This window comes from Moschus berezovskii, chromosome 25 (genome assembly GCF_049115385.1).
Source record: "Moschus berezovskii isolate FMDL1 chromosome 25, NW_MosBer_1.0, whole genome shotgun sequence".
NCBI classification, from domain to species: domain Eukaryota; kingdom Metazoa; phylum Chordata; class Mammalia; order Artiodactyla; family Moschidae; genus Moschus; species Moschus berezovskii.
This window is the reverse complement of record NC_142484.1, coordinates 47,631,691-47,647,096: the sequence shown is the minus strand read 5'-3', so window position 1 is coordinate 47,647,096 and position 15,406 is coordinate 47,631,691. Positions and strand designations below refer to the sequence as shown.

At 39.8% G+C, this 15,406-nt stretch overlaps 1 protein-coding gene across 6 annotated transcripts in view; it reads right to left on the bottom strand.

Annotated features, from left to right (window-relative positions):
• LOC129547515 (ferroxidase HEPHL1-like) overlaps positions 1-15,406 on the bottom strand; it is a 183,985-nt gene that overhangs the window by 105,922 nt on the left and 62,657 nt on the right. For 5 of the 6 annotated variants that reach the window (XM_088832388.1, XM_088832390.1, XM_088832391.1 and 2 more), the window contains 2 exons: positions 7,005-7,217; positions 2,613-2,867 (listed from right to left, as the gene is read on the bottom strand). In XM_088832388.1, coding sequence (XP_088688514.1) covers positions 2,613-2,867; positions 7,005-7,217 — 468 coding nt within the window. The other variant, XM_088832393.1, reaches the window with a different exon arrangement.

Here is a 15,406-nt window from a genome sequence, read left to right as displayed (position 1 = left end):
ATGAGCAAAACATTGATAGGTTATTCACAAAAGAAATACTATTGGCCCAAGAACAAACAAACAAAAAAGTTCAACTTTAATAGTAATCAAGTGATACTGTTGTTCAGTTATCAAACTGTAAAGTTTGGAAAGACTATGTATTTATATATAATGGTCTAGAAAATAGGGAAGATATTCATCAAAATGTCACACCATTATCTCTAGAGGTGATTGCTAATTTTAAAATTGAATTATATATATCTTCCAATTCTAAACATTTTCTCCGAGGGTATGGACAATTTAGTAAATGCTGTATTTCAGTACTGTATTCCAGCTTACATGTACAACTACTGGCCAAATTTAAGAATCTAACTAATTTCAAATGGCTGCTAATGCCTTGATACATGTCAATGTATGGCAAAACCAATACAATAATGTAAAGGAATTAGCCTCCAGTTAAAATAAAAGAATGTTTTAAAAAAAGAAAAAAAAACTAATTTCTTTTCAAATTTAAGGATCTTCTGTGGAGAACATCTACAATCTACCCTTTTCGGGAATCACAAGTATACAACACAGTATTGTTGACAGTAGTCACCATTAGATCTCAAGGACCCATTTGTCTTGCATAACTGAAACTTTGTATTCTTTGAGATCTCAAGTGCTCTCACCATCACCAACATCACAAAGTTTAACTATGTGAGGTGGTTGATATATTAATTAGCTTGTGTGTAGTTTAAAGAGTTTACACCTTATATCAAAATATCAAGGAATTCATATGCAATTCCTCTTTGTCAATTATACCTCAATAAAGTCTGGAGTGGGGGTGGAGAATGGTAGCTGTCATGTTCACCTTTGTCTTCTCAGGAGAGTGTCTGATACGTATTAACTGAGCAACTCAACATTTGCCGATTGAATTTAACTGGAATAACCTAGTGGACAAGTTTGAAGTTTGCTTTAAGTTTGAGGGGGATAAAAACGTGTTATGAAAGCAGCCCTGAAGTGCTGCATAGCTGTCCTTGTAGTGACTGTGTGTAGTTATGATCCAAATTGAATCATACATTATTTACTCCATGTTTATCCAACTGATAACATTTTTCTTTTTCTCTTCCTAGGCCAAACCTGTAATATGTCATATCTGTAATGTTGCCAATATTTCTTAACTGGCATCCAGTAGCCAGAATCTCTTCATTGAATCTTCTCTGCACGAAGACATATTTAGCTTCCTAAATCTTCCTAAATCACTGTGTCTAATGAACTAAAAGGGCTCACTATTACCTTCCAGGGGCTTCCCAGGTCAAGAAACCACCTGCCAATGCAGGAGAAGTAATACGTGAGTTCAGTCCCTGGGTTGGGAAGATCCCCTGGAGGAGGGCGTGGCAACCCACTCCAGTATTCTTGCCTGGAGAATCCCACAGAGGCACCTGATGGACTGCAGTCTGTAGGGTCGCCAAGAGTCGACAGAACTGAAGGGACTCAGCATGCATGCATGCATTACCTTCCAGACGTTCCTTAGCCTTGCCATTCAAAACTGCTCCCCTGAGGCCCAAACTGCCTCTCTAAAACTTCTGCTTCGTCACTCCTCTGACATGAGCCTAAGGTCCAGCTAAGTAGACTTATTCCATGTGGTCCCAAGGAACCTGGACTGAATCATTCAACAGGTATTTAAGTCAACAAATGCTTATCATTCACCTTTCAAAGGATTTTGCACCTGTCATTGGATTGCTTCTCAATATTAAGAAGAACTCTCACAGAGCAGCCCAGAGATGAAATGGGCTGCTACAATTACTAGGCTAGGGCTATACACACGACTCCATATAAAATAGATCATCAACAAGGACCAACTGTAGAGCATAAGTAACTATATTCAGTATTCTGTAATATGGGAAACTTACATGGGAAAAGAATCTGAAAAAGAATAGATGTTTGACTATGTTTAACTCATTTTTCTGTACACCTGAAACTAACACATCATACATAAATCAACTATACTCCAATATAAAATTTAAAAAAAATTTTTTTAAGAGATGTCCAAAAGGGAATTCAAGAATTGGATAGGGGAGTAGCCCAGATTATCTAGAAATCCCTTTCTGGTTGGTCCAGATTATCTAGAAATTCCCATTTCTGATTGTAAATTTTATTCTATTTAGAACTGCCCATGTGTTTTTCCCAGTTCATGCTGCTTCCCCTACTCGGAAAGCCTTTTTCTTATTCCTCATCTATCAAATTCCTACCCATATTTATAGGCTCAGATTAGGGACCCCCTCCTTAGGTAGTCTCTCTGACTGTTCCAGTTAAGTCACAAAGCTCAAAGAGCATTTATCATTCTGCCTCACATTTTATTCTTTTGTAAATGTGTAACTATATTTAACTACTAGATTCCAGGTTCCAGGAAGGTCTTATCAATTTTTTCAATCACCTCTTACCTGGTTCATAAGGAGGTAATTAATTAATAAATATATGTCAATAAGATGCCAAATAGGCATTATACATTTTCCTATGTTGAATATTTAATTGGAATAAATATAACACAGACAAGAATCCATCCAATAGCATGCACTGAATGAACACCATTGACTGTGTGGTTTAACTGTACCAACTGTAAGCATTTCCACACTGGCCTCCATCCTTTTTACCTTGGAGGGGATCACTGACTTGGCAGGTTATCATCCACTTTCCAGGATACTCAACTATCATTTCTATTGTCAGGAAGGTGGCTGGGAACAGGTTGACGACATCAGTCCGATGCCCTCTGCTGATGAAGGTGTTACCATAAAAATAGATGGAATGGATGTCTATCTCATTCCCCATCCCAAATAGGTGCCAGGACACTGATTCACCAACGCACATATCAGGTTCAGGGAAGTTCCCAAAGAGGTATCCATTGAGCGCTGAAAAACAGAAACACCGGTGAAAGACACTCCCCTGCAGAGCCCAGCAGAACCAGAAACAAAGGTAATACATACTCTAGCACAGCTGAAAAACTAGCAAAAATCACTGGGTTGTAATATTTTTGTGCAGAAAAAAATGTGGCTTCTTTGATAAAATGCAATCCCCAAAGGAATGAAAAGCATTAGTCTTTTCAAGAGAAAAGCACTCAATAAAAGTGATCAGCAGTAGGCACACAGCCTTGAGCTGCTCTGGGAACACAGTGAGATCAGGAGTAAACCAAAGCGCTGTTTATAATTCCAGGACAGCTTGGCTACCTCCTACTTTCATCTCTATTTGTATATGTACCTTCCCCACCAGATCTGTTCTGTGTAACTAGAAACCCTGTCTTACCTCACGTTGGGAAAGCTGACATACGGTAGCTACTTAAGTGACAAAAGCATGCAGCAAGAAGGAAAAGAAATGATTAGAAGGGAGGAATGAGGCAGTTCAGTTCAGTCACTCAGTTGTGCCCGATTCTTTGTGAACCCACGGACTGCAGCTCGCCAGGCTTCCCTGTCCAACACCAACTCCCGGAGCTTGCTCAAACTCATGTCCGTCCAGTCGGTGATGCCATTAACCATCTCATCCTCTGTCGTCCCCTTCTCCTCCCGCCCTCAATCTTTCCCAGCATCAGGGGCTTTTCTTTGCATCACGTGGCCAGAGTATTGGAGTTTCAGCTTCAGCGTCAGACCTTCCAATAAATATTCACGACTGATTTCCTTTAGGATGGATTGGTTGGATCTCCTTGCTGTCCAAGGGACTCTCAAGGGTCTTCTCCAACACCAACCACAGTTCAAAAGCATCAATTCTTTGGTGGTCAGCTTTCTTTATGGTCTAACTCTCACATCCATAGATGACTAGTGGAAAAACTATAGCTTTGACTAATGGAACTTTGTTGGCAAAGTAATGTCTCTGCTTTTTAATATGCTATCTAGGCTGGTCATAACTTTCCTTCCAAGGAAATATATATTCCTGCACGGGCTTATTTCATGGCTGTCTATTCTGTTCATTGATCTCTGTGTCTGTTTTCATGCCAGTATGGTCCTGCTTGAATTAGTATGAAGTGAAGTCGCTCAGTCGTGTCCGACTCTTTGCGACCCCATGGACTGTAGCCTCCCAGGCTCCTCAGTCCATGGAATTTTCCAGGCAAGAGTACTGGAGTGGGTTGCCATCTCCTTCTCCAGGGGATCTTCCCAACCCAGGGATCGAACCCGGGTCTCCCGCACTGCAGGCAGATGCTTTACCGTCTGAGCCACCAGGGAAGCCTGAATTCGTATAGTTTTGTAATAAAATCAAGGAACACGATGCCGCTAGCTTTGTTCTTTTTCAAGATTGCTTTAGCTATTCAGGTTCTTTTGTGATTCCATACAAATTTGAGATTGTTTTTTCTATTTCTGTAAAAATGGTATACCATTGAGATTGAAATAGGGATTGCACTGTGTCTATAGATTGCCTTGAATATTTTAACAATATTAATTCATCTAATCCCATGGGTACAAAATATCTTTCCATTCATTTTTGTCTTCTTAAATTTTTAAATTAATATCATAGTTTTCAATATATGGGGTTTTCACCTCTTTGGTTAAATTTATTCCTAGATATTTTATTCCTTTTGATGAAATTGTAAATGAGATGGCTTTCTTGACTTTTCTTTCAGATAATTCATTATTAATGTACAGAAATGCAACAGCTTTTTGTGTGTTGATTGTATATCCCTCAAATTTACTGGAGTCTTTAGCTTTTCTATATGCAATATCATGTCATCTGCAAATAGAAACAGTTACTTCTTTGTTTCAGATTTGGATGATTTTTATTTCTTTTCCTTGCCTAATTGCTCTGGCTAGGACTTCCAATACCATGTTGAATAAAAGTGGCAACAGTGTGCATCCTTCTCTTGTTCCTGATCTTAGAGGATTAGCTTTCAGCTTTTGCCGCTGAGTATAACCTTAACTGTGGGCTTGTCATATATGGTCTTTATTATGTTGAGGTGTGTACCATTTATACTCCATTAAGGGTTTTTATCCTAAATGGATGTTGAATTTTGTCAGATGCTTTTTCTATGTCTATTGTGATAATCATATATTTTTATGCTTAATTTTATTATTGTGGCACACAACTTTAATGGATTTGTGGAAGCTGAACCATCCTTTCATACTTGGAATATATCCCACTTAATCATGGTTGTGAAACTTTTAATGTATTGCTGAATCTGGCTTGCTGATATTTTGTCGAGGATTTTTACATCTGTGTTCACTAGGAATATTAGCCTGTATTTTTTCTTTTTTTGTGTGGCATCCTTGTCTGGTTTTGGTATCAACACAATGCTGGCTTCATAAAACATGTTTGGAAAAGTTTCTCCCTCTTCTGTTTTCTGGAAGATTTTAAGAATTGGTATTAATTCTTCTTTGAATGTTTGATGGAATTAACCAAAGAAGTCATCTGTTCCTGGACTTTTCTTAGTTGGAAGTTTTTTGATTACCGATTACTACTTGCTATTAATCAGTCTGTTCAGAGTCTATTCCATCATGATTTAGTCTTGGTAGTCTGTATGTTTCTAGGAACTTACGCATTTCCAATAGGTTATCCAACATGTTGGTATATATTTGTTCATAGTAATCTCTTATGATCCTTTGTGTTTCTCATCTTTCCTTTCTGATTTTGAGTTCTTTCTCTTTCTTTTCAGTTCAGTTCACTTCAGTCGCTCAGTCGTGTCTGACTCTTTGCGACCCCCTGAATCACATCACACCAGGCCTCCCTGTCCATCACCAACTCCCAGAGTTCACTCAAACTCATGTCCATTAAGTCGGTGATGCCATCCAGCCATCTCATTCTCTGTCGTCCCCTTCTCCTCCTGCCCGCAATCCCTCCCAGCATCAGTCTTTCCCAGTGAGTCAACTCATCGCATGAGGTGGCCAAAGTATTGGAGTTTCAGCCTTAGCATCAGTCCTTCCAATGAACACCCAGGATTGATCTCCTTCAGAATGGACTGGTTGGATCTCCTTGCAGTCCAAGGGACTCTCAAGAGTCTTCTGCAGCAGCACAGTTCAAAAGCATCAATTCTTCGGCACTCAGCTTTCTTCATAGTCCAACTCTCACATTCATACATGACCATGGGAAAAACCATAGCCTTGACTATACGGACCTTTGTTGGCAAAGTAACATCTCTGCTTTTTAATATGCTATCTAGGTTGGTCATAACTTTTCTTCCAAGGAGTAAGCGTCTTTTAATTTCATGGCTGCAATCAGCATCCGCAGTGATTCTGGAGCCCCAAAAAGTAAAGTCTGACACTGTTTCCACTGTTACCCCATCTATTTCCCATGAAGGGATGGGACCAGATGCCATGATCTTTGTTTTCTGAATGTTGAGCTTCAAGCCAACTTTTGCACTCTCCTCTTTCACTTTTATCAAGAGGCTTTTGAGTTCCTCTTCGCTTTGTGCCATAAGGGTGGTGTCATCTGCATATCTGAGAAATATAGATATTTCTCCCAGCAATCTTGATTCCAGCTTGTGCTTCATCCAGCCCAGCATTCCTCATGATGTACTGTGCATATAGGTTAAATAAGCAGGGTGACAATATACAACCTTGATGTACTCCTTTTCCTATTTGGAACCAGTCTGTTGTTCCATGTCCAGTTCTAACTGTTGTTTCCTGACCTGCATACAGGTTTCTCAAGAGGCAGGTCAGGTGGTCTGGGATTCCCATCTCTTTCAGAATTTTCCACAGTTTATTGTGATCCACACAGTCAAAGGCTTTGGAATAGTCAATAAAAGAGAAATAGATGTTTTTATGGAACTCTCTTGCTTTTTCCATGATCCAGCGGATGTTGGCAATTTGATCTCTGGTTCCTCTGCCTTTTCTAAAACCTGCTTGAACATCTGGAAGTTCACAGTTCACGTACTGCTGAAGCCTGGCTTGGAGAATTTTCAGCTTGACTTTACTCGCGTATGAAATGAGTGCAATTGTGCAGTAGTTTGAGCATTCTTTGGCATTGCCTTTCTTTGGGGGTGGGCAAGACAAGACCTGAAGACTATATACACTCTTCAGCACACTTGGGAAGAGGTTTCTAGGCACAGAGGGGGAGAAGACACATCTTACCTTCTTTGCACACCAGCAGTGGGCCGATTAGCCCAGAACAGATGTCCTTAGGGGCATCAATATGTGAATGGTACACCCAAGTCAGGCAGTTTGCATCTGCTGGGGCAGGAGCATATTCTTCTCTCACTGGCCAGACGTAGGTATAGTTTTTGCCAGGAGGAACCATGTCATCATCCTCGTTCTTTCCAGATGTTCCATCTGGATACAGGGCTCCTTTCAAGAAAAATGAAACAGTTAAAAGACAGAGATCACACATTATAGTGGAAAGAGCTAGAGCTTTGAAATCAAACATATATCAGGTAAAATTTATTTGCTATGGGATTGGAGACTTGTTACTTAAATTTTTACTGCCTTGGGTTTCTACCAATAAAGCTGGAATGTTTACATCTACCCCACAGAGATGTAAGAACTATGTGAGGCACTGAATATTGTCCTGCCCAGAGTCGGATACTTCATAAATTTTTAAGAAAAGATTAAGAAAAGGTATACAAGAATACACAGAAGAACTATACCAAAAAGATCTTAACGACTTAGATAACCACAATGGTGTGGTCACCTAGAGCCAGACATCTTGGAATATGAAGTCAAGTGGGCCTCAGGAAGCATTACTGCAAACAAAGCTAGTGGAGGTTATGGAATTTTAACTGAGCTATTTAAAATCCTAAAAGATGATGCTGTTAATTAAAGTGCTACACTCAATATGCCAGCAAATTTGAAAACTCAGCAGTGGCCACAAGACTGGCAAAGACTGGTTTTCATTCTAATCCCAAAGAAGAGCAATGCCAAAGAATATTCTAAGTAACAGACAACTGTGCTCATTTCACATGCTAGTAAGATGATGCTCAAAATCCTTCAAGCTAGGCTTCAGCAGTATGTGAACTGAGAGCTTCCAGATGTACAAGCTGGGCTTAGAAAAGGCAGAGAAACCAGAGGTCAAATTGCCAACATAAATTAAATCATAGAGAAAGCAAGGGAATTCCAAAAAAAACATCTACTTCTGTTTCATGGACTATATGAAACCCTTTGACTTGACTGTGGGGATCACAACAAGCTGCAGAAAATTCTTAAAGAGATGCAAATATCAAGCTTCTGCACAGCAAAGGAAACTATAAGCGAGGTGAAAAGACAGTCTTCAGAATGGGAGAAAATAATAGCAAATGAAACAACTGACAAAGAATTAATCTCCAAAATATACAACCAGCTCCTGCAGCTCAATTCCAGAAAAATAAACGATCCAATCTAAAAATGGACCGAAGAACTAAACAGACATTTCTCCAAAGAAGACATAAAGATGGCTAACAAACACATGAAAAAATGCTCAACATCCCTCATAATCAGAGAAATGCAAATCAAAACTACAATGAGATACCATTCCACACCACTCAGAATGGCTGCTATCCAAAAGTCTACATGCAACAAATGCTGGAGAGGGTGTGGAGAAAAGGGAACCCTCTTACACTGTTGGTGGGAATGCAAACTAGTACAGCCACTATGGAGAACAGTGTGGAGATTGCTTAAAAAACTGGAAACAGAACTGCCATATGATCCAGCAATCGCACTCCTGGGCATACACGCCGAGGAAACCAAAATTGAAAGAGACACATGTACTCCAATGTTAATTGCAGCACTGTTTATAATAGCCAGGACATGGAAGCAACCTAGATGTCCATCTGCAGACGAATGGATAAGAAAGCTTTGGTACATATACACAATGGAGTATCACTCAGCCATTAAAAAGAATACATTTGAATCAGTTCTAATGAGGTGGATGAAACTGGAGCCTATTATACAGAGTGAATTAAGCCAAAAAGAAAAACACCAATACAGTATACTAATGCATATATATGGAATTTAGAAAGATGGTAACCTTGAGAGTATATTAAAAAGCAGAGACGTTACTTTGCCAACCAAGGTCCATCTAGTCAAGGCAATGGTTTTTCCCCTGGTCATGTATGGATGTGAGAGTTGGACTGTGAGGAAGGCTGATCGCCGAAGAATCGATGCTTTTGAACTGTGGTGTTGGAGAAGACTCTTGAGAGTCCCTTATACTGCAAGGAGATCCAACCAGTCCATTCTAAAGGAGATCAATCCTGGATGTTCATTGGAGGGACTGATGCTAAAGCTGAAACTGCAATACTTTGGCCACCTCATGCGACGAGTTGACTCACTGCAAAAGACTCTGATGCTGGGAAAGGTTGGGGGCAGGAGGAGAAGGGGACGACAGAGAATGAGATGGCTGGATGGCATCACCGACTCTGTGGACATGAGTTTGAGTGTACTCCGGGAGTTGGTGATGGGCAGGGAGGCCTGGCGTGCTGTGATTCATGGGGTCGCAGGGAGTCGGACACGACTGAGCGACTGAACAACAACAACCACCTTAACCCTGAGTACGAGACAGCAAATGAGACACAGGTGTATAGAACAGTCTTTGGGACTCTGTGGGAGAGGGTGAGGGTGGGATGATTCAGGAGAATGGCATTGAAACATGTATATTATCATATGTGAAACGAATCACCAATCCAGGTTCGACGCATGATACAGGATGCTCGGGGCTGGTGCACGGGGATGACCCAGAGGGAGGACATGGGGAGGAGGGAGGTGGGTTCAAGAAAGGGAACACATGTACACCCGGGGCGGATTCATGTCAATGTATGGCAAAACCAACCAATATAATATTGTAAAGTAATTAGCCTCCAATAAAAAAAATAAAAAAGGGATGCGAATATCAAACCACCTTACCTGTCTCCTGAGAAACCTGTGTGCGGGTCAAGAAGGAACAGGTAGAATATAGATATATAAAAATTCCACGTTTGTAAAATACCTTTAGTCCCATAGATTTGCTTTTCTTTTATAAATTTATTTTGTTAATGTCTTATGACAGCATATTAAATATTTCCCAATATGAGTTCAGTGAGCTAGTTTGCAGAAATATGACTTTATCACAGGAGTATATTTATCTCAGGTCAAAGGGGAGCTCCTGAAGCAGCCCATACAATTTGACTTTTCTTCAGGAAGTACAACTTTTTGATTCATGAATGGTTATGAATTATAGTGTCTCAAAAGATAAAACTTTACAAACCAAATTCATCAGAATTAATACTTTAATTTAAAATAAGCATTTTAAGGCATTCTTTTTTTTTCTTTTATTTCTTTCAATTGGAGGCTAATTACTTTACATTATTTTATTGGTCTTGCCATAACATTGACATGAATCTGCCCCCGGTGCAGTGATCTAAAATGCAAGAGAATCAATTAAACTGTTAAAACTTTATTTTTTTCCTAAAGTCAGAAATAACTAAATCCAATTAATTCTCCACTACGTGTGTATTTTTCACGTTTTTCAATTTAAAAGTTTCCTAGTTCCTGGCTGATTTCCCTGTCACACGATAGGCTCTTCAATCCACTTCTGTTTGGCTGTTGTTTGCTCAGGGAAAACCACCTTATTAATACTAACCTAAAGAGAAGATTTCAATAAGTCAGTCTGCCTGATAATGCATGTATCCTAAAAATATAAGCCATGAATTTAAAGAATAAATACAATCAAAGAAATTTCGTTTCCGCAAATGCCTATCCACAAAATGTTAATCACTGGTACAAAGGGGTATTAAATTATAGTATCCTCTTAAAACAAAACAAAACAAAACCCTACCTTTCAAGGTCAGTTCAAACATAATCTGCAACAGATCCTTTCCATACATGATCCTTTCTCTTTTGAATCCTCTCAGCACTATATGCCTATTTATGGCATTCACCAAGTTCTTCCTGAAGTTTCAGTCATTCGGATAAAAACATATTTAATAAATACTAAGTCTGAGACACTGCAACTGGGAGCTACACAAAAAAGGACAGCTGGGATTTTTAAAAATAAAGTTTCCGTACTAATTTTACTATTTTAAAAACACAATGTGTTTCTTGCAAAAAAATCAGAAAACACAGACATTAAATGAAAAACACAGAACACAGAAATAAATCGTGTTAATTCAAGAACAATCACTGCTGGTCTTGACAAAAATCTTTCAAGATCACTTACTCTACATGAACATGAATACACTTCTTTTCTTCAACAAAAACAGGATGATACCACATACATTGTTTTATTATCTATTCCTATTTTTTTCCTGTTAATTAATATATCAAATTTGGCTTCCCTGGTGGCTTAGTAGCAAACTATCCACCTGCTAAGCAGGAGACGCTGGTTCAATCCCAGGGTCGGGGAGATTCCCTAGAGGAGGAAATGGCAAACCCACTCCAGTATTCTTGCCTGGGAAATCCCATGGACAGAGAAGCCTGGAGGGGTACATCAAGTACAACCATTAGAATTTGACAGGCAAAAAAAAAGAATTTGACAGGCAAAGATGGAGATGAGATTATTTAGGCACAAAGAGAATGAGAGGTCTAGAGATAAGAAAGCTGGTTTGTTTTATTCCTTTACTTTGCTATCCTACTTACAAGGGTAAATACATAATGTTGAAAGCTTCAGGTCGCTTTGACCTTTCCCCGCTCCAAAAAAAAAGGGCAAAGGCAAACACTGGTGTTCACAGGACAGTGGTATCTTTGCTACTCCTGTCAGGACTACCATTACCAACCCCAACAAACCCACAACTATTGACAGTTCCAGGAGATCATGTGCTGAGGGACACCTCTACAACACAACCACAAATGACTACCACCTCTTCCGGAATCCACAGTTGATGAAGTGCGTTAACTCACTCAGACATTTACTTAGCAGTTACTACGTGTGAGGTACTATGTTAGCTGCGGGCCCTCCAAAGATGAATAAGGACCTCAACAGCAAGTTCAGCTTTCAAAAGTAAATGTCCTTCAGCAGGACCTGAACTAAAAAATGAGGACAAGTTCGTACCCAATACAGCGGCTATCACTCCAAAACAAAAACCCAGAAAATAACTAGTGTTGGTGAGGATGGAGAGATACTGGAACCCTTGTGCATCGCTAGCAGAAATGTAAGATGGAGCAGCTGCTATACAAAACAGTTCAGCGGTTCCTCAAAAAACTAAACAGGATTATCATGCTATCCTGAAATTTCACTTCTGGGAATACCCCAGAAAAACTTAAAGCAAAGACTGGAACAAATATTTATACATCCATACTCATAGCAGCTATAGTCATAATAGCCAAAAGGTGGAAGGAACTCAAGAGTCTGATGAATGAATGATTAAACTAAACGTTGGGCATAAATATACAATGAAATATTATTCAGCCTTAAAAAGGAAGGAAATTCTGACACTCGTTACAACATGGATGAATCGGGAAGACATTGTGCTAAGTGAAAGAAGCCAATCACAAAAGGACAAATATTCTATGATTTCACTTAAATGAGGTACTGGAGTCGTCAAATTCAGAGAGAAAGAAAAAAAGGAGAACGGTGGTTGCCAAAGGTTGAGGGGAAGGGAGAACAGGGAATTACTGTTTAACAGGTATAGTGTTTCAGTTTCAGAAGCTGAAAACGTGCTGAAGAAGGACAGTGATAAGGACATACCAAGGTGACTGTACTGAATGCCACTGAACTGCACACTTAAAAATGATTGGAATGGGGGAATTCCTTGGTGGTCTCATGGTTAGGACTCCGAACTTCCAGTGCCGGGAACTGGGTTCAATCCCTGGTTGAGGAATTAAGATCCTACAAGCTGCATGGTATGCCAAAAAACAAACAAGAAAAGGTTCAAATGGTAAATTTTATGTTATATCTATTTTGCGTGCATGCATGCTAAGTCACTTCGGTCATCTTCAACTCTTTGCAACACTAAGTATTGTAGCCTGTCGCACTCCTCTGTCCATTGGATTCTCCAGGCAAGAATACTTGATTGGAAGCCATGTCCTCTTCCAGGGGATATCCCCAACCCTAGGATCGAACCCACACCTCTTGCATTGGCAGGCGGTCTCTTTACCACTAGTGCAACAGGTATATTTGGCCACAATTAAAAAAAAAAAACAAAACTCTGAGGAACATTATCTATAAGTGCTACTATGAAATAGCCAGGACATATTGTTAAGTAATAAAACAAGGTAGAGAAAACAAACAGTAAGACACTATATCAAAAGAGCGTGGAAGAATATATAGCTATACACAGATATTATACAGACATTTTCTATTACTACTGTAATTTTTAATGGAAAGATAAACAAAAAGCTTTTAAAAAAAAACAACTACCGCCAAGGGAAGGAAAGAAGGTTACGATTCCGCTGGTAAAGAATCCACCTGCAGACTCCGGTTCAGTTCCTGGGTCGGGAAGATCCCTTGGAGAAAGGATAGGCTATCCATTCCAGTATTCGTGGGCTTCCCTGGTGGCTCAGACGGTAAAAAAATTGCCTGAAATTCGGGAGACCTGAGTTCGATCCCTGGGATGGGAAAATCCCCTGAAGGAGGGCATGACTACCCATTCCAGTATTCTTGCCTGGAGAATCCCCGTGGACAGAGGAGCCAAACAGGCTACAGTCCATTGGGTCTCAAAGAGTCAGACACGATGAGTGACTAAGCACAAACACAGTCCAGAAACTAGACTCCTCTGAACGTACCTTGTCGTATATATCAAGTTTTTAAACATGATTATAAAATAAATCTAAACCAAAAAAATTTTAAGTTGTTCCTCAAAATCAAAATGAAAAACAAACCTAAACTGTACTGAGTTAAACCAAACAGAGGAGTACTTAACTCTAAAACACAGTAATCTGACTGCACATCCTTGGTGAAATACATCCTAAGGACATAAGAAATACAAAGAAACCTTACAGGGCTTTCAGTAACGATACTGATATGATTCTGAAATTAAGTAACGTCTGTATAGCATGAGAAGAAACAAAAATTCTAAAAATATTAAATAAAAACAAGTTATCAGTATAAACTCATGCTGAACTATCTTTTTTTAAAAAAGTATTTCCTAGCTCCGGAGAAGGCAATGGCAAGCCACTCCAGTACTCTTGCCTAGAAAATCCCATGGACAGAGGAGCCTGGTAGGCTGCAGTCCGTGGGGTCGCTAAGGGTCGGACACGACTGAGCGACTTCGCTTTCGCTTTTCGCTTTCACACACTGGAGAAGGAAATGGCAACCCACTCCAGTATTCTTGCCTGGAGAATCCCAGGGACGGGGGAGCCTGGTGGGCTTCTGTCTATGGGGTCACAGAGAGTCGGACACGACTGAAGTGACGCAGCAGCAGCAGCAGCAGCTCCATCTTTAAAGAGACCTATAAATTACTAACCTAGTATCAATAAACGTAGCACCCAGATAGCAGTCTGTAAAAATCCGTGAAAATTCTCTCCAACTAAAAGGAACCAGCACTCCCTAAAGAAAGTGATAATTCAAGTTCTGAGGCAGAATTTTATGAAATAAGGTTGGATCATACCAGACAGCAAGGAAGCTATCAGAAACCACTAGGGTAGTATCAAAAACACTTAGGAGCTATCTTGAAGAGTTGCTCACTACCAAAAATAGAACAGACTCAGCCACAACAAAATAACAAGTGCAATGGACTGGAACACATAAAATATGGGAAAAATCCCTGAGTTCATAATGATACTTGAAAGGAGAACAATGATATTTGAAAGGACAAAGATCTCATTAGTCACTTTTGAAAGATTCTTGGGAATCAATTTATTATTCTAAAACCTGACAAAGGAGAACAGTTGCATATTTACTGTCTTTTTCAGATAAACTGAACATAAGAGTAACTCAACAGTCCAAAATCAACATGAGAAAGTTTTTGTTTAAAGTATTCTAGCTGAGAAATGAAGAATGATTGAATATCACCATTTTACAAACCCCTAATAAAATTATAGGGTAAAAAGCAGATATTACAGTGCCTTGGAAGGATTCTTTCAAAACAAAGACAGACAGAGGAACATGGTCAAAAACACCAGAGGGATGCAAACAGCAAAATAAAGTCAGAGAAAATCTGTAGGGCAAGTGTGTTACAAGCAAAAAGGAAGAAGGGAAACAGAAGGAGAAACTATAAATTAAGAGACACATCAGTTCAGTTCAATCGCTCAGTCATTCCGACTCTGTGCGACCCCATGAACCGCAGCGCGCCAGGCCTCCCTGTCCATCACCAACTCCAGGAGTCCACCCAAATCCATGTCCATCGAGTCGAGGATGTCATCCAACCATTTCATCCTCTCTCGCCCCCTTCGCCTCCTGCCCTCAATCTTTCCAGCATCAGGGTCTTTTCCAATGAATCAGCTCTTCGCATCAGGTGGCCAAAGTATTGGAGTTTCAGCTTCAACATCAGTCCTTCCAATGAACACCGAGGACTGATCTCCTTTAGGATAGACTGGTTGGATCTCCTTGCAGTCCAAGGGACTCTCAAGAGTCTTCTCCAACACCACAGGTCAAAAGCATCAATTCTTCTGCGCTCAGCTTTCTTCACGGTCCAACTCTCACATCCATACAT